At 30.2% G+C, this 20,725-nt stretch overlaps 1 protein-coding gene across 5 annotated transcripts; it reads right to left on the bottom strand.

The window, feature by feature from the left end:
- Positions 1-1,785: 1,785 nt before the first annotated feature.
- LOC103579979 (arginine-glutamic acid dipeptide repeats protein) lies at positions 1,786-20,713 on the bottom strand. 5 transcript variants are annotated; one of them, XM_008561558.3, is made up of 6 exons: positions 20,416-20,713; positions 19,443-19,652; positions 14,731-15,090; positions 8,445-12,312; positions 4,909-5,119; positions 1,786-2,709 (listed from the first exon to the last, which is right to left on the bottom strand). In XM_008561558.3, the coding sequence occupies exons 2-6, from the start codon at positions 19,488-19,490 to the stop codon at positions 2,628-2,630; spliced, it is 4,569 nt and encodes a 1,522-aa protein (XP_008559780.1). In that variant the 5' UTR covers positions 19,491-19,652; positions 20,416-20,713; the 3' UTR covers positions 1,786-2,627. The 5 variants fall into 5 exon arrangements, with proteins under 5 accessions (XP_008559780.1, XP_008559781.1, XP_008559782.1 ...); XM_008561559.3 differs by having other exon boundaries at positions 1,786-2,694; XM_008561560.3 differs by having other exon boundaries at positions 14,731-15,072.
- Positions 20,714-20,725: the final 12 nt, after the last annotated feature.

The following is a 20,725-nucleotide window of genomic DNA, read 5'->3' as shown; positions in this document are numbered from 1 at the left end:
AAATAAATTAATTATTTATTTAGTATCTATTTATATATTTTTTATATATCTCAGTAAATTTATTTAAATTGACCCTCCGAAATAACTTGAAATTTCTGCAAATAAAAATTAGATTAAAAAATAAATTTTTTTTAATAACAAAAACGATAAAAAGTACTCACTGATTTTTTTTGGGTTGCAAGACAAAAAGTACATACTTGTGATCTAATATAATGCCCATGGAATTTATTTAAATAATTAACTTTTTTCTGATAATAACTATCTAATTTTAAACACGGTTGATTATTATTATCATATTTATTACTACCAGATATTAAAATAGTGTCCAAATGATTGATATAACTCGATGCAAGTTTCAATGTTTCGATTTTTGATAACTTTTTATCAACTGGCTCTGTCGGTATTAACATACGTAATGTATTAAATGCCATATTAACACTATAAAAAATTAAAAATGATTTATTTATACATATATATATTTATATTTATATATTTATTAGATTATCATTCAATTAACCTATAAGTACGATCTCTTTCCCGCGCATTTGCATTATTTTTTATTTCAAAAGGTTCTTCCCATTTATTATCTCCCGCCATTATTTAAAAATCACAATCCAAGTTTAAATATGATCACAATTTTTTTTAAATTTTTATTTAAAAAATAATTCTGAAGAGATGTTAATATATCAAGAGTCTAGATATATATGAGTACATTTATAAAATCCTCTTTATATTAAATATATTTCTCATTGTCGTTGTGTTGGATTTTTTGTCAGTACATAAGTATGCTTAGTATGTAAATTATAATATACATATGTAATGTAGAGATGCACTGGGTTCCATATTATATTAAATAAAAAAAAAATAAACCACTTAACTTAATGCGACTTGCTAAAAAAACATTACATCTGCTTAACTAATTATAGTGTTTTATTTATTACATCACTTAGTTAGATTATATCTTAAAAATAGAGACAGTCGAAATAATAACTAATTCGTTTGGTTTTTTTTTAATTTTAATGTTTGTATGAAATAGTTTTTTTTTTTTTCAATTTTCATTTAACAACTAGATTACATTGGATATCTTTTCAAGCTTTACAATTTACACGCACCCAAGTGTTGTTATTTTTTAAATTTAAAACTTTAGAGTTTATTTTTTTAAAAGAGTTTTAAAAATTTTACTCACTCAATTTAAATAAATGACCTAGTTTATTTATTAACAATAAAAAAACTTGGGGAAATAAATATTTAAGAATATATAAAAAAAGTCATTATTATTATAATTATTAATAAGTCAATTGATAAATGTAATTTATTACTTTTTTAAATAATTTTTACTGAGCTAAATAATATTAAAAAGTAGGTTATTAAAATGAGAGTAGAACTAGGCCATTTAACGCAGTTGTCTAATTTATATTTTAAAAAATATTTTATTTTTGAATGTTAGCTTGCGAAAATGGAAAAGAAAGAAAACAAAAGATGAGATTTAAAGTAAAGAGAAACAAAAGACAATTGTTTTAAAAATTTTTATTTTCATCTAAAGGCTTCATTTTGATTTATTTATACACTATTTTATTAAATTGGCAAATAAAAAGATTTATTAAATAAAATAATTAAGAAAAAAATCTTAAATATGCCATTAAGTAAATTTCATAAAACATTTTTACACTAAAATAAAAATCCCACAGCAAATATTAATAATAATTCGCTTACATAATAAATTATTAATTATGTATAAGTTAATTATTATAATTAAAGATTAATAGATTAAAATATACAAAATAATTAAATTCAATACTATTTTTATTATCTTACGTTAATATTTTTTTTATGTTTATTGTAATTATTAATAATTTATTTTTAATTGCCATAAAAGTTAAAATTTTTCTACACTTAAAAATGACATAAAAAAAATACTATTATTTATACTAATTAATTTATTTAAAAAAGTTTTTATTTGTTTTATTTATTTATTTACTTTTTTTTATCTATGAAATTCTATTTATTTTCTTTCTCTTTCTTCCGCGATCTCGTTTATTTTTTTTTTCTTTCATTTCATTATTTTTTTTCTCCGTATTTACAATGGACAATATTACACAACGTTTCATAAACTAAAAATAGTTTGTTTTAGCCAATGAAACGTTCAATATATATTTATTTATATTCATATATTTATATATGTATATATAAATATATACTAAAATTTATATTTATATTTATAAGTAAATAGTCAAATTTTTTATTTCATTTTTTCCTCAAGAAAAAAAAAGTAACTCATGTAATTAAAATTCGCACTTTCTTCGTCCTGGAATAAAACATTTTTTTATTCAAACAAAAAAAACGTAAAAAAAAAACTTATTAAAAAATGTATTATTAATTATTTAAAAATAATTACTTAGAAAAAAATATAATTATGGTTAATAATTATCATTAATCATTCCTATTTCTATTATTAATGCATTAATTAATAAATTGAGTTAACTAAATAATAAAAAACAAATAAAAATTCATACTAGTATTCCAGGACGAATTACTTAAATAATTGCTATTTTTATCAATATAATAATCATAATATAAATTATTTAAATTGTTATTTATATAAATATATTTTAACTAAAATAATTATTTCATTGTCGTGATCCACGAGCTGCTTCTTCTAATGCACGAACTTTTAACTCACGTTCACGTTGTTGTCTATAATAAAAATTTCTGTTAATAATTATAAATTGTTCATTGACAATTATGATTTGGAAAGAGGTTCTAGTTTTTTAATAATCATATTAAAATAAAATAACCACAAGAGTATTGTACCAGTAATTCAATGTGAGCTTAAATACACCGATAATTCTTTTATCAAAATATTTAAAGGTTTTTCTTTTGAAAAATTATACGAAACTTTATAGTAAATAATATATTTCAATATCGAAAACAATTCGTAGTGATGTCAGTATTTTCAGTAACATATTTTTTTGTGTGTCGTAGTGTCTTTGTTAAGAAATCGTCAAGCGGTGATAAGCATATGTTTATGTCATGAAATAACGTACGAATATAATTTAAACTTATTATAATAGCGCAATAAATTAAATGGTATGTGAAAAATTTATTTGCTTGAAATATTTATAATTATTTAATAAATTGCTGTCCTTTAATTGCCACCGAAGAATTGACCGCTGTACAATTGCGGTACGCATTGTTGGCTACTTCAGTTTACTGACCAAAGTTATTATAAAACAGTAAGATACCACTTGCATTGAATGAATTCAAGTTACTTCTGTTGTTTGATTAAAGATATTATTTTTATAAATTAAAATAATAAATAATTATTTTTAAACTTTACTTATTGTCTGTGTCCATTATTATTTACTATAAAATTCAACTACCAGAATAACCGCACAATTATTTTTAAAAATTTTTTCTTGTATAATCAAAATAAAATAAAATTTGAAATTTAATATGCATCAAAATATATTGCCATTATTGTCCCAAGTTTCCCACAAAATTGTCCTGTAATTTTGATCGGTCATTTTTTCCCGTCTTGTGTTACCGAAATTTTGCCTTTTTTTTTTTAAATATTTTTTATCATAAAAATTTATAAAATATTTGTTTTTGCCGACTTCCCTACAAAAATATCTAATCTATTACTGGTCAAGTCATTAAGTCTCTTAAATTTCCTGTAATTAGGTTTTTACTATCATAAAAATAACAGTAATAAATAACCGACCTAATTTTAAATTTACTTACTCAGATATTAATTTAAAAGCAACCGAATCTAATTTTTGTATTTTCTTAATTCGCTTATTTACACGCTCATATATATGTTCTTCATCATAACCTTCAAAATATTTTACAATGAAGTTTTATTAATAATTACAATTCAAATCATCTGTTAGTTACAGTAAATAACAATTAAAACTCAACTTCTAATGCAGAATTAATGTAATTTAAAACTGATGATCCAATTAAAACAAATAAAAAAAAAATCAATGAGTTCCAAAAGGTTATCAACTTCAAAAACTCTTTAAAATATAAGTTTATGCTGATCAAAATATTTAAAAAATCATCTGTACCCATAAATTAATTTATTTCATCACAATTATTGCGCAATAGTTTTTTAGGTTATTGAGTTTATTTGAATTTAAATGGCGGGCTAAATAATACTTTCGCCATTTCAAGTTCACGCGCGTCAGCCATTTTGAAGATCAAATAATTTATTGTTTCGTAATCAATTTTGGCCACAAATTTGAGGTCCAAACAAAAAAATAAAAGTTGATGACATTCCTAGTAGTCCTAAAATACCGCATCTCTGCGGTAAATTTACCGCGTTTTACAGTAATTGACCGAAGTTTACAGTAATATACTGCAAATTACAGTAATTTACTGTAGATTACGGCAACATACAGAAATTTACAACACTTTTTACCATAAACGCGGTATAATACTTCATTTTCCGGTAAGTTATCATAATTTTGTAGTAAATCTGAACATTTAAGATGATATACCGGAATTTTATCGCACGTTTACTGTAAAATACCATAGACCGACCGCACATATTTGGTACATTACCGTAACTTTGTCGTAAAAAATACCGTAGCTTATCGTAATTCTTCTACATACCGTAAATAACAATAATTATCGTAACTTACGATAAATACCGTGATTCGGATTCGCCAGAGATCATAATGATTAACAATTAATAATTCATTAAATTCAGTCTAATCGACTGAGATAGTGGCGGAATTTTTGAAAAAATGAAGGCGCGTGAAGCGAGCATGTTATGTCTAGTAATTTAAAAGTCAGTAATTTTTTGTATCAAGCTAGAACCTCTTTGGCAATAATTATGCTGCCGTTTTAATTTTATCAATACATACATTAAAAAAAAGTATATATATAATATTTTAATATAAAAACCTTAAGTATTCTTCATGATGAGCAACTAAAGACGCATGACTTGGAGGATATCCGCGTTCGCGTTCCATCATCAAGTGACGTTGTAGTTGTTCATGATGTGCCGCCGCTGCAATATCAGCATAAGGTCGTGATAATAATTCCGCTGGATGTAATCCAAGTGTTGGGTCACGTTGCATCATTCCTGGTCGTGGGTAATTAGCACCAGCCGCCGCTATGGGATTATGAATAGAACGGGACAAAAAAAAGATATAGTAAGTTTTTTTTTGTTACTTCATTAATAAAATAATTATTAAATTATCAAAGAAAAAATAATTAGAAAACTAGTTAACATCCGTTTTAAAATTTATGCTAACTGTAAATTTACATAAATAAGTAAGCAAATTTAATTAGTGCTAATATGAAACTGCAGTCATTCAATTTTAAATAATCATTCATAACCACGTCATAAATTTTATTACTTAAGTAAATTAAAAAAATATATGTTTGTTATTATTATTATTTTTATTAATTAAATAAAACACTCTCATTCATATCAATATTGCACTCATACCCTTTTTATTATAATTATTTTTTGTTAGAAAAGCCGACGAGCTAAAAATTTATTTCATTCTCTCTGATAATAAATATTCATATATAAATATATAAAAAAATTTATTTAAATAATTATATTATAACAGAGTTGGCCACAGAGAAATGATTTCAAACCCCTTGATATTTCCCGGTTTTCTCGTAAAGTTTAAAAATTTTTCCCTGATTCATAAATTTAATTAAATTTTCAGTCAATAATTAAATTTGATGATTAAATCATGCGAGAAACCAAAAAAGAAAGTCAATAAAATAAATTGATACGGCCGACTTTGATTATTCGATGTTAAAAGTATGTAAGTTAAAATATTTAATATGAAATTTTAAGATTAAAATAAATTTAAAATATAAGAGTCGCAAAAGTTAAAAGACAGTAAAATAATTTCAAATTTTTAAAAAGATTTTCAAGAAACTGTAACTCAAAGGAAAACGGTCGTACAAAAAAGACAAATTGTAGCTCCAAGTTTCTAGTTTTAATCTGGTCTTGAAATTTTTTTATTATGGACGATTCTTAAATAATAAAAAATCAATCAAGCGAAAAAATTTTATAGAAGCCCGAAAACCAGTTTTGAAACGAGCGAAAATTTGTAATTTTTTTTTTCGATGGTTTTTTTAGGATTTTTCCGGGACTGCGCATAGTAAAAACATTTTAAGACCAGATTTGAAAATTAGATACTTGAAGCTACAATTTGATTTTTTTTGTTTTTGCTGTAAGACCATTTTCCTTCTATTTACAGTCTGTTGAAAATTACTTAAAAATTTTAAACTGTCGCAATAAAATTCCCGGATACTTTTCGAAATTCCCTGACATTTCCCGGTTTGTGGCCACCCTTTATAATAAATTTATATTTAAATGTTTTAATAACATAAAAGAATAAAAATAATAAGTAGCAGTGAGAATAAAATTTTTTTAACATGAGGAAAAAGATTTGCAAAAACCAAAAGATGTTTTAATTATTCAATTTAATTTTTTCTATGAAAATTATTTGAAGACACGATTGATGATGATTTTGGTTTTTTTTTTTTTTTTATGGGGAGACATACCAGGCAGGGGGTATCCAGCGGCAGCGGCAGCCATTTCCTGTTGTTGCTGTGCTTGTTGCTGGGCCTGCTGTTGTCCTGGATGTAGGTGCAAGTGGGTATGCGCGTGAGTATGCGCGTGAGTGTGAGCATGATATTCGGGCGAGATGCCAGCCATCTGTAATCGGATCATCGGATCGGCAGCTAGAGCCAGTCGCTCGTCAAGCTGGCCATGATGATGTGCAACAGGATGGCCGGCTCCTGCGCCCGCTGGCCCCCCGCCGGCTCCAGTAGGGATCCCTAAACCCGCACAATTAACGGACCCAATGTCAACACACTTTTCTTTCATTTGATTATTTACTTTACCAAAACTCTAAAGTCCCTTTCAATTAGAGTCAATTCAAATACTTTACTATTTAACTCTCGACAAAATGGCGGCAGCGCATAAGGAATTGATTTTTGCCGCGAAATTCAAATTAGAAAATTTTCAGACGGGTTTTATAATTTGAACAGCCGTTACAAAAGTAAATGACAAATAAATATGTCTATTTACTTATCAATTATCAAATTACTTTTAAAACTTATTGACAACTTAATAGAAATCAAAATGGCGTCTATAAAAAAATTATCAATGATTTTATGAACGAAATAAAAAATTTAGAACTTCAGTTATGAAAATTTTTGAAGGAACGTTTTTGATAGATTGAAGTATAAAAATATGGCGTCTTAAGCGTCACCGCCATCTTGTAATTAGAGCTAAAGGCCAAGTATTTTTTATTATTACACATAAAAAAATTTTGGAGTTAAATTTACCACACTAAACTAGTAATAATTAAACTACATTTTGTGGTCATCGTGTTGACAAATGGAGTAGCATAAATGACTGTATAAGATTAATCTCTACTGTAGTTCTATTTACTATTCGACTGGGGTAAAAGCTTGTAAGCTCAGTAACTACTCAATGTAATATGGAAACCTCATCCTGTGGTTTCTTTAACCACACAATTTTATAAGAATTTGTTGGTATTACTATTTTTGGAGAACACAATATCACATAATTTGTACGATCTACTCCAATGTGTAGTAAAATGACTTACAAACGAAAACAACAGCGCCACCTTCAACTTTTTTACCCCACTGTGCGGTTGTACTAGCTCCACAATTGTAGTTATAATTACTACATCTTTAAATGTGTGAATTAAAACCTTTAAAATTAGGCTCTTGCATTTTATATCAACAAAAATTAAATATTCAATGAAACTATGTTAGTAATACAAAAATTAATTTTTCATAACGATAATTCCAAATGAAAAATAAATATCATGACATATAGAAAAAAAAATCTACTTTAAAAATTTAGTGCGTATGACATTTCGAATTAATTATTTACAAATCCATTTTAATATATTTAAAAACTCTTTGTGTCAACAATATATTATAAATTAAAAAATTTTTAAAACTATTTAAATACCATGAAAAATAACAAATATCAATGAATATATGTTTAATAAATAAATTAAGGATAAAAATTTGAAACTATGGTGTGGAGTAGTAAGAACCACAGCGGTCATTTACCAAAGAGTTGTTTTAACCTACGACAGTAGTAGATGTTACAACAATTTGTGTACCATAATAGGCTAGTAGCCATTACCAAATATGTAGTGATCCTAAATATTGCTAGTCAGTGTAGTATATGTTTCCCCAATTGTGGTAAATTCAACTACACCTTTTTTACGTGTATCTTCCAATACGATAACTCAACTAAAAGTTATGGGCTTTAGAATTTTGTAACATTTTTTTTATGAGTGTACATTCATACCACCTATTACCCATTTGAAACATGATTCATTCAATCAATTAATCATTCATCAAAGCTTACAACGACATAAACGACAATGATTGTATTACGAAATAAATATTGCTATAATTACCTAGTCGTTCCATACGTTCGCGGTCTAGCTGACTCGGACCAGGTGGCGCACCGTAGAACCCAAGATGCTGAAGACTCTGAGGTGGTCCGGAAGGTCCAGGGGCTAGTCCTGCAGCAGCGTATCTCCTGTGTATTTCAAGCCAATGGGGATCAACAGGTGCTGGCATAGGTCTAGGCGTTCCTTTCATCAATTCCTCTTTCAATCTATCATTCAGTTCACGTTCCCTTAATTCTCTAATCTCTCGCTCACGCTTTTCGCGCTCCATATGTTCAAGTTCAAGCCTTTCACGTGCACCAGGTGCGTACATGTAGTGTAACATTGGATCTGGTGGTCCAGGATGTCGAGCTGGCGAGTAACCAGCATGAGGACGCGCGTATTCCGATAGTTGCCTCAATGCCGGTGTGTCTGTGTATGAACTTGGACGCGTCGCTGCGTACCTGTCGTAAGGTGACACAACTGGTTCCATTGGTCCACGACTCGGTGGTTTACAAACTTCAGGTTGTTTTTCAGGCGTTGACATTTTACGGGCTTGCTGAGCAGCACGATCACGTTCTTCGCGTTCACGTTCTGCTTGTTTACGTGAACGTTCTTCCCGCTTACGTGCTAATTTAGAATCAGGCACTGGTTTAAACATAAGATCTGTACGAGTACAGCTGTTATTTTCACCGCGATTCCAGTGACGTAAAAATATCGCTGACTGTGAACGATGACACTCGGAATCTTCGATACGCGGTTCGGGTGACGGACCACGTGGACTTGGTGATTCTTCTGGCTCTGGTTCCATCATTTCTTCAACTTTAGGTTCAATAATTGGTGGTTGCTGTATGCTGGGTGGTACAGATGACGGTGGCCCACGATGATGATGATGCATTGCACTTGATGGCGTCAAACATCCTTGTTGCTGTACCATTTGAGGTGGTGGTTGCTGCTGTTTACGTTGACTATTGTGCTGTGAGCTGCTGTGCGATGATGAATGACTGTGCGACGAATGCGATGAAATACTGAGTAATTTATCGTGATGCAGCGTAGCAGCTTGATGATGACTGGACGAAGAATGATGATGAGTTGCTATCAGATTTTCGCCTTCCTCACGCGTGGTTACACTAGAGCTCGAACTCGAGTGATGGGCAGTCATCATTGTCGTACTTTCTTGGCTACGTTGTGGAGATGGCGGAGGAATGGCATGAGGAACTGGTGGTCCGTAAGGGTAAGGAGGAAACGATGGGTAACCACTTACTGGTGGGTAACCCGGGTAAGCATGAGCATGATAAGGATGCATTGCGGCAAATAGCGAATGATGCATCAATGGATGGTGAGGATGGAACGGATGAGCCATGTGGGGACTTGGTTGTTGACTTGGGTGCATTACAGGCTGGGGAATTGACGTAGGTGGAGGTAGTGGTGTTGGAGATGCTGCTATTGACTGTTGTATTGGTACAGGTTGTTGCTGCTGTTGCTGTTGCTGCTGCTGTTGAGCCAGAGGCTGTTGGCTCGAGTGTTTACTCGGCGTTGGAGGTTTACTCGCATCTGGATCTTTCTTAATATTATCTAAGCTCGGACCTGGAAAACCGCCTTGGAATCCAGGAACTTTTACTTCTTTAAGACTCTGGAGAGGATCCGGCTCTGGATGAATGATTTCTTGTTTTATTTTTAAGTTCTGCGGTTCCATTGGCGGTGTTGTGGCAAGACTGTAAATTGCTGGTGGTTTTTCGTTAATCATCGGCGGTGGCGGTTGAATTGGCTGGAAAAGATTGACCGGTTCCGGTGGCGGACGATCTTGGTGATCTTGTTGTTGTTGATGATGGTGATGATGATGATGATGGTCATTATTTTCCATTCTCTCAGGTAATCTATCAGCTATACGATCAAATAATTTACGTTCTGGTATCCTGTCATCATTGAGTCGTTCATTGATTCGATTATCCGTAGGCATTACCGTAAGACCAAGTGGTTGTGGCGAAGGCGGCATTTGTGACATTTGAGATAAATTTTGCGGTATATTTAAATTCAACGGTGGTACGGGTATACTCTGAGCCAAAGGCTGTGGTTCTGCATGATTCGTCATTGGTGGTTGGATCATATCACGCGATGCCGCTAAACTTTGAGCTATCGGTTGTGGAATATTTTGTGGTATCGATATATTTTGCGAGAGATTTTGTGGTACCGTTTGAGCGGCTTGTATACTACCTGAGTATTGCATATTAAGAGGAAGACCCTGAGGAGGTTGAGGTGGTAATTGAGTTGGTGGTGGTGGTGGCAATGCCGTAGGTATACTTTGAGGAATAATTATTGGATTGCTCATTGGTTGTGATAAATTTCTTGGCATATTTTGACTTAAATCATTTATCATCGGTTGCGGCTGCATCTGCTGTTGTTGTTGCTGATGTTGTTGTTGTTGCTGATGCTGTTGTTGTTGTTGTTGCTGTTGTTGTTGTTGCTGCTGTTGTTGTTGTTGCTGCTGTTGTTGTTGTTGATGTTGTTGATTAATATTTAAATTTTGAGGCTGCAAATCAGGTTCCGATTTTATTTCCTCATTTACTGGAGACATTTCAGCCTCTGTTGGAAGTGGTTCTAGTTTCAATGGGACTGGTTGCAGTTGCTGTTGTTGTTGCTGCTGCTGTTGTTGTTGTTGATGCTGTTGCATCTGCTGCTGCTGTTGTTGATTCATCAAGTCTTCAGGTTCTGTTTTAATTTCAGGTGGTGACTCTTCAATGACTGGTTTTTTCTCTAGCACATGAATAACAGGAACATTTATAGGTAAATTCGTTATTACCGGCGGAGGAATAGGTGTAGATACCGGCGTAGTTTCTGAGGATTCTTCAGGTGTTGTTTCTGGTGAGAAAGGATCTTCATTAACAACCGGTACATTTGAGGACGGTTGATTCTCATTGGAATCAACTTCGTTTTCACGCTCTGGTTCATCCATCAGCGAGTTTGAGTCAGTCGTCAGAGATTCCGATGGACTTTCAGCACGTTTGCGTTTTTGTGAATCTTTATCTTCGTCGTTTTCATCAATTTGCGGCCTCTTTTGTGTTTTCTTCGGCGTCTCTGATTTCGTCGACTTCTTTTTCTTGTCAGGTGTCTGTTGATTTTGCTGTTGTTGTTGCTGTTGCTGCTGCTGTTGTTTTTCTTGATCCGGAGTATCAGTACCTCCAGTTCTACGTGGTCGTGCTGGACGTGGTGTTTCTTTAGCTTTATTACGTGTCCGCATTCTACCGGGACTGTCCGGTGATTCTGCAGGTACAGGTCGAAATAGATAAGGCGGTGCTGGAGGTAATTCTCCTGTTTTTTTCAAGTGTGATCGACATTCCAGACAAAGTAATAGTCTATCTTTACCAGCAATCTGATAATCTTTAGATGTTGTTGAAAAACAATGCTGACAAGATCGTTCAAATGCCGAACCGTTGGTATTTGTATCACGCGAATCACTGTCTTCCTCCGAATTATCGTCCTCTGTCACAGAACTAACTTCACCGCCCGGATTATTATTATTACTATTGTTATTATTATTATTAGTACTTGTACTATTATTGTTATTACTACTTGCCGAAGCACCGACAGACGGTGTTTCCGGCTCGGTAGTTGCTTCCTTAGCGCTCGTCGTGTTTGCTGGTGTATTATTTTCTTTAGTTTGAACAGTGGGTGTCTCCTCTTTAGGAGTACCCGCACGTGAGTTACGTGTATTTCGTATACGTCGTAATGAACCTTGACGTCTACGTCTATGGGGACGATTATTATTTGCACCTGGTGTTTTTTTCCATAAATAATAATATTCAACCAATTCTGGTGTGTCTTTGTGGGGTAATAAATCTTTACGTATACGTGAAAAATTTTTGCCAAATTGACGGAGACCTTTGACAAATCGTTTCTATAAACATAAAATAAAAAAAAAAAAAAAAGCTAATAACTAAGTAATTTTTTTTTAATGAAAATTATAGATTTTAGCGAATTTATCAGTAGATTAATGACATCTAGGAGTAGAATAGGACTTAGAAGCAGTCTGAGACCAACAGAGAGTCGATTCGAAAAATTCTGAGCTCGTTCGTTTCACGATATATGTGTCTTTGTAGGTCTAATTTATGCCTTCATAAGTCTAAGTAGGTTCAATTCAAGTCTTTGTAAACGTAAGTAGGGCCATTTCAAGCTTTTACAATTTTTTCATCCTAAAAAGTATAATTTAGATTTTCCATGCTCATTTAGGTTCAAAATATGCCTCAGATTTAAACTTGGATTAATATTTAAAATGACAAACATCTTAAGTAGGTCGTAAGTCTTGCGTGATCGGTCTAGGTTCGAATCTTAGGTAAGGTAAAATTATTTATTTATAAAAAAAAAATGTTATGGCATGTCTAATACTATTTTTTTAACAAAATAAAATTTTTTTCTTAGTATTAAGCAAGTAAATAAAGTAATTACTTTACTTCATTGAAGAAATTAATTGCTTGGCACTATTTGAGTAACTAAAATACGTAAATCAATAATTTTTTCTTGAAAATATACATTTTTTCCTCTCAGTGTATTAATTTTATTATTATTTACACTATAAAAATTTGAACTAAGAATAATATTCAATACGTTTTTTACCGAATACTGAAATAATTTAAAAACAAATACAAATTCAATGAAATCTAATCTTATGTTTTGAAATTCAATTATTGTTATCTTGTTTTTGTTGAATTTAAATTAAACGTACAATTAAATTATCAATTATTTTTGTATGACAATAAAATATGAATTCCAGGTAAATTATTCAAGATAAAAAATAAAATTTTTTACATAATTTATAAATAAAATTTAAAAACAAATAAATACCTTGATGTTAATAATTTAAATTAATAAACTAAAGCAGACTTTTTAAATTCATCAACACATTATTATTTATATTTATTATTGATATTAAATTGTTTTGAAATTAATATTTTATCTATTACAAAAGTAATTAGATCGTGATAGAGCATTTTTATCGGACACGTGGTTAAATAGATTCTTTAAACAGGTGGAAACATTAATCAATTTATTGACTCGGCTATTGTAGATAAGTAAATATAAAACTATAATATTTTATCATAAAAAAATATTTGAAAATTATAAAGAATTGGGAATTATAACCTGTGTAAAAAAAATTTTTTCAAAAAAAATCCCAAAGAAATTTGACATGTGGAACTTCTAAACTTGAGATAGATTAGAACATCGAGTGGAACTTTTGTAATATTGATAGTAAAAAAACAATTGTCTAGGACTTTAAATGAGTGAATTTTGAGTAAAAAAAGAACGTTTTTAAAAACATATTTTTACTATACTTTACCCTGGTTTCAAAAAAGTTAAAAAATCTTAAATTTAGAACTTTTTATGAATGTTTTCTGAATTTTTTCGGAACAAGGGTGAAATATAGTAAAAATATGTTTTAAAAAGTTCTTTTTTTTTTTACTAAAAATTCATTTATATAAAGTTCTATTACTCATATAAATTTTTTTGATCTTCCCGGTATGAAAATTGAAAATTTTTTAAATAAAAAGTAAGTTATTGGTTTCGGTCCGATTTTCGAAAATTGCGTTTTCATGAGATCTCGACGTTTTGAGGTCTTCTGAAACTATTCTGAGTATTTCTGGATAGACGTCCGAATGTGTGTGTATGTGGGTATGTATGTGTATGTGTAAACTTTTGTTGTCCGACAATACCTTTGGAACGATTTAACCGATTTGAACGTGTTTTCTGGCAATCGAAAGGGCTCAGAGACTTAGAGCTGATTTTGGAGTCGATCGGTCAAGTAGTTTACAAGTAATACGCAAATAAAAATAAATTATTTTTTTGTTTTTGTTCAATAACTCTTAAATCTCTCGACCGATTTGTTTTTAAGGGTTGATTAAATCTAAGTCTTAACAAGTTCTTTCGAGTGTCACAGAACACGTGCAAATCGATCGATTTGTTCCAAAGGTATCGTCGTATAAAATTATTTTTCTTTCGCGAAATGTGTTTTTTTTTTTTTTTTTTTTCAGTCCAATCATTGTTTGATCTCGAAGAGCTCAAAAGGTTACCAATTCAAGCTCTCTGAGCTTAAAAACAGCGAGAAGCTTTGGAGTTAGCCTACAGGGTCAACCGTTTTTCAAATTTTTTTTACTACCAAATCTACAAAAGTTCCACTCGAAGTTTTAATCTGTCTCAAGTTTAGAAATTCTACATGTCGAATTTTCATGGAATGAATTTTTTTTACACGAGACTTTAGTGGATTAAAAATAAATGTAAACAGGTAAAATATATGTAAAAAAATAAAAAAAAATATACTCACAGTTTCTTCCTCGGACCATTTTTTATCGATGCCTTTGGGGACTGGACACTTGACAAGAGCTTGAAGTGCTCGTCCTGGATCATATCCAGAGTCGTGTAATATATCGAGTGCGTTGATAGTCGTGTCGTCTCGGGATGCTGCGACGCAACCATCATCTGGTGAACCTCCATCACACATACCAGCAAATGCAGCCATTGAACGTGCTGCTCTTAGATACATGAGCAGATCGCCGTCCAGTGACGTTGGCCTCCATCTTAATTCTTCTCGATGTTTTGTGTGATCTGGATGATCTGATGGTAGGTCTGCTGATGGCACACCCCGCCGGAAATCAGGCAAACGGGCCTGACAAGAAACCAATTCCTGTATCAACGTTTCAATGCAGCATCGTTAGCGTGAGATGCCTAAAGCACTATTGTTATCTATTGCTTCTCTTAATTTGTTTACTGCAAATATTTTCCTTCACCGTTTTACTTTTTCAGATATACTTTAATTTTATTATTTTTATTTTTGTCCAAAGAAATTCAAAGAATTAAAAGTGTTGATAAAAAAAATATATTTGTTACTTTATTTATAGTTTAGTTACAAATAAATTGAAATTGAGTATTAATACTTGAGAAATAAGATCAGTATGTTATTAAGATTTGTAATTATACACTAGTAAGAATCAGCATTAATTTAAGCGTGTTATTTGATAGCGGAATATTATATTATGTTATTGATGCGAATAAGATGTTCGACGTTAAAGTTTTTGTTCAGATGCCATGAGGTACGTAAAGTTTTTTTAAATATTAAAATTATATCGAATTATTATACACTTTTCAGAAAATCCATGTGGGATTGCATGGGAACCCATAGAAATCCATATCGGAAAGTATGGATTTATGTGAACCCATAGAAATTAATATAGCAATGTATAGATTTATATAAGACTCTATTTAAAAACCCCATAGAATTTGGGTTCTATATAAGTAATTTCTATAGAATTCTGAGTATCTGGATTTCTATGTCTATTGTCTATTGATACGCGCACATGAATCTATGCTGGAAACCATATGGAAATCCATCCGAAAACGCCATGTAGGAACCATAGGAATCTAGGCTCAATTCCCATATGGATTTTTTTGATCGGATACCCAGAAGATTTTTTTTTTTCAAAATTTGTTATATTTAAAATTTTAAAAATACTACTGGCCTTTAAACTCTTTTCTGGATTGAACAGAATAATTATAATATCATGGGTCTAATAGTAAATTTAACTCTTAAGAACACATGATATATTTTTTCAAATGAGTATAATTTGGCCACCTACTTTAGGTTTTATTAGAAAAAATTTTAATAAATATGATAGAGATCTCAATTGATAAAAAAATTATATTATTTATGAAATTATTAGATTTAAATCTCAATATTGTTTGAGATAAATAAATTTAGTTCCATATCTATGGCTTCAGTAGAAAACCTCTTGATAGTACCGTCAGTTTTTGAATTACTGTTCAGAATATATTGAAATTCGGCATATTAGTAAGAATAAGATCTAATTAAATTTTAGAAGTCATAGAAACCAGAAAAATTTGTTATTTCATATATTTAACATTGAGCCAGATGAGGATTTACAAACACGATCATATTTTATTAGTTCTCTACAGCTCTTCAGCAATTTGACATCAATTAGATCTTTTTTTTATCATAATTTGTTAATACATCAAATTTCTATGATTCTGAAGTATCTTTGTACATATTTTAAAAACTAATTGTCATTGCGTTTTTTACAAATTATTTTATCTAAATTTTTCAAGTGTCCAGAACTGTCCCTAGTGGGCATAAAACAGTACCTCGATGCTATTTTATATAATTACCGGCATCGAAACTTGAAGTTTAAATGCCTGGAGTCAGTTTGAACGAGACAATTCAAGACCAATAGCGCATGTACAAATTAAACTGTCAATCTGGTTAGATTAGAGAGAGAATCCCGCACGAACAACTTTATATATTCTGGGAAAATAGTATATGCGGTTTATATCTTTAGTGTTATCGTACGTATGCTATTTTGCCAGCATTTTTTTTTTGTATGGGATGCGATCTGTCAACTCTACAATGAATTTACTATAATAATCCTGATAAACAAGTTAATGATAAGTTGACGTGGATTAACTGCCGCAATTTAACATCAAGATGACTGCAGTAAGTTGGTGCGTACATTAGCAGAAGCCAATTTTCTGTCGGTTTGAAAATAACTTTTTTATTAACTTGTGTTCAGATTGCGGTGGCAGATTAACGTCAACTTGTATTCTTATAGTCAAAAATTTTAAAATTTCAAATTGCTAGAAATTTTACGTTGAATGAAGGAAATTTTAGCTGAGCAAGCTTTTGATAAGAAACGTTGGCTATCTGGGAAATATTTGAATTAGGGAGAGATTGCGGTTTGGGTTACCATCAAGTAACATTCAATCCGAACATTTTACCACGGAACGGAATACTAGAATCGCATTCTCTTGCTAATTCAACTATATGATTATTCAGAGGTTTACAATAAACAAACGCGATTCTAACAGGGCTGCAATAAACTTGGAAATTAATTTAGCGGGTAGAAACTAAATAGAAGAAACTGATGATTATTAACCTGCTGAATTGCATTGGTCTGAAATTAGATTATTTTGATTGACTAAACAGACATTGAAACTCGTGACTTCAATGCATATTAAGCAAAAAAATAAATACTTTTAACAAGATAAATATTATTGATCAAAGAATTTACTTCATCGGTGATCGTTGATAAAATATATTCCCCTATCAAAGAAATCCACGTGGAAATTCAGCTTAGGTTCCCATCAAAATTCTCACATGGCGTTTTCGGATGAATTCTCACATGGTTTCCTATAGGAAACGAGCATAAATTCTTATATAGATTCTTACGTGGATTCCCGTAGGAAACCAAACCATGAAAAAGTTCATATGGGAGCCTACTTTAGATTTTTATGTGAACTTTTACATATGTATGTAAAACTTTCACATAGAAATTTGGATACCCAGGTTTCTATATGCATTTTTTGTATGAGAATCCAAGTACCATGGACCTGAAGATTGGAACGTTTTTCGCGAAATGAAAAAAGAAAAATTTGAAAGTAAATTTCTACTGGATGTCTAGATTTCTGAAATTTTGCACATATAGATGCGAATATGTCAGCTAAAAATCTTAGGCCACCCCCTAAACAGTCGAATTATATAAATTTTATTCATTTTCATCAAGCGAAAAATGTTCTGATCTTCAGGTAGGTCAAGTACCCACAATTTCCTGTGTAGAATCCTTAGGTGGGAGTCGAGGTATCCAGTTTCCTATATAGATTTTTTATATAGGAATCCAGGTACCCATACTTTCCTATATGGATCTTTATGCAAATCTAGTTTTCTATATAGATTTTTATGGATTACCATGCAATCCTACATAGATTTTTTTGATAGGACATTTTCGGGAAAAATTTGACAAATGATCTTTATTACTTTTTCCATCTTGGATTTTTTGAGTAGATTTACTTTTACAGATCTAAAATTTGAAAAAATTAGATCTGTGTCGGGTCTAAATTATTTTTCCCATGAATCAGACTTTTTTTTCCCGGCTTTAAATATTTCTCGTACTTTTTTATGCTGAATCCATGGATCCTCATATCAATCCATAGTTTCCTGCATGGATTTCTATGGATTCCCATGTAATTCTATATGGATTTTTTCATAGGGTTCTCTAAAAAATTTACTACATTTCTTTTCATAAGAAATTAATTTAAATAATTGTTGGATAAAAAAATTATACACTTTTTTAAAGTTTTTTTTCTGTTCAGTACAAGTGATATAAAAAATTATTTTTTGGTTCCTGTAAAATTGAAGTAAAAGCAGCCGGATTTTCCACTGAAGACTTTGATATTTTTTTTGTTATCGGCGTTTTATAAAATTTATTTTTTTTTAACTCGACTTCTGCTGTGAAGCTGAATTTATAAAAATAATTTTATATTACACTATCAAAGGCAGGTAGTTAACTAAATACCCTTTATGGCCTCATGCAATGCGATAACTGAATAAATATTAAAAACCCACGGAGTATTTTAATTAGTTATTAAATATTTATAAAAATAAACGTCTAAATAGATTTATAGTTACAGATCCTTATGGCATAATTAACAAAGTTTAAATAAAAGTATGAAGATAAAGTAATGTTTTAAAGAAAATAAATCCATCCTCCCCTTAAATAATAATAATATATATATTTTAAAAACATCTGGCTTGCTTGGAGCAATCGACGGCGGACGTAAGATTTGTTTATCAGACGGTTCAAATAACAATTCACCGTGACTAAAAAAACCACTAAATAAAATAAACAATAAACAATATTATAAAATAACCTTTGCCTAATAATAATAATAACCGCGTAATTTGAACCATCGAAATATTAAATAAATTTAATATTAGTGCACCTTTCGCCACGACGATGATCGATCCCCACAAGCCTCGATCAAACGATTTTTAAAAGTTTATTTATAATTAAATTTTTAAATAACAGAAAGATAAGAATAAAATTTGCGATGACAAAGAGAAAGTCTTAAGAAAGCAAATTAAATTAAATGACAATATGAATAATATTAATATTAATAATAATAATAACAATAGTAGTAGTAGTAATAATAATTATAATAAATGAGGATGTTGGAATGAATTTAGCAAACCTGGTGCGATGGACCGACCCGAATCTCGCCCTGGGTGCCAGCGGACATCTCCCCCTCCTCCGAAGCTCCACCGTCTTTCTCCAGTGTTATCGACTGGGTTTCGATCTCTTCCGGTTTTTTTCTCGCCCCTTCTCTCGCTCTCTTTAAATCCCCCTCTCTCTCGCCCTCACTCTCTCACTGACTCTTAGCCCTCTCTTTTACCGAATAATCCTGAGCCACCGATTTAAAAAAAAAAAAAAAACACAATTTTTCTTTTTATTACAACAATCTAAATTTTTTTTCTTAACATATACAACTTACTTTATATATTACTTAATACAATTAAATTAGATAACAAATAAATTATACGACTGATGCACATACATTCGACTTGTTGCATGCGGGTCTATGTAATAATTATTCTTTTAATAAATTCTAACTAAATTATAATAAAGCTTTTTTATTTTTTTACTGTTTATACTTTAAAAAAAAATTATTACAACCTTTTGTTTTTCATTTTTTTTCATTATCTTGGCAAAGGTTTAATTATTTTTTTTTTTTTTTATCTAAGCCCTTTTTATTTTTTTTTATATTTAATGTGTGGTTCATTAGTCACGGTGAAATACGCAGGCAACGACTTTTCTTTTTATTATTAAATTTTTTTATCAACAAAAAAATTTAATATTAAATTTTAATGTTTCTAATTCAATTAAATAATAAAATAATTAATTATAGTTGTAAATAGAGCAATAAAGCAAACGCACATATATATAAATATATATATATATATAATATATGTATGAATATATATGTATATATATGCAGGTAAAGGCAAAAATATACACGATGTCAAAGCTGTACTTAAAAATATTTATAAAAAAAAAAAAAAGGTTAAAAAAAAAAAAAATCAATAAAAAAAAATCTAAAGCAATTAGCGAAAAAAAATAAAGAAAAATAAAAAAAAAAAGGTAAATAAATTTTTTTGTAGACTTACCTATAAATTAATATATATATGTATATATATTTCGGTATATTAACGATAATCTCGCATTGTTACTCCGTCTCTTTTATTTTTTTGTTTCATTGAGAAAAATAATATCCACTTGGAGAAACACTTTGATTAAAAATATAACCAATAAGTCAAAAAAAAAAAAAACACTGATATTATTAGATATAATTGTAAATATATAAATAAACTCGTAATTGTTTATAGTAATTAAGTGAATAATTTGTTGGTAGCGTAACCCCGGAGGTAAAAATAAATTCAACAACAGCCACAACACCCAAACGCCGCCATCTTGTAC

Source organism: Microplitis demolitor, chromosome 2 (genome assembly GCF_026212275.2).
Source record: "Microplitis demolitor isolate Queensland-Clemson2020A chromosome 2, iyMicDemo2.1a, whole genome shotgun sequence".
In the NCBI taxonomy this organism is placed as follows: Eukaryota; Metazoa; Arthropoda; class Insecta; order Hymenoptera; family Braconidae; genus Microplitis; species Microplitis demolitor.
Note: the sequence above shows the minus strand (reverse complement) of the source record. Positions and strands in the feature narration are given on the sequence as shown.

Bases quoted from the DNA above. Each gene is read 5' to 3' on its own strand.
- LOC103579979 (XM_008561558.3), bottom strand. From the start codon at position 19,490: ATGTCCGCTGGCACCCAGGGCGAGATTCGGGTCGGTCCATCGCACCAG. The intron at 15,091-19,442 runs GTTTGCTAAATT...ACGTTGATACAG, and splicing joins GGGTCGGTCCATCGCACCAG to GAATTGGTTTCTTGTCAGGC. The intron at 12,313-14,730 runs GTGAGTATATTT...TTATGTTTATAG, and splicing joins AATGGTCCGAGGAAGAAACT to AAACGATTTGTCAAAGGTCT.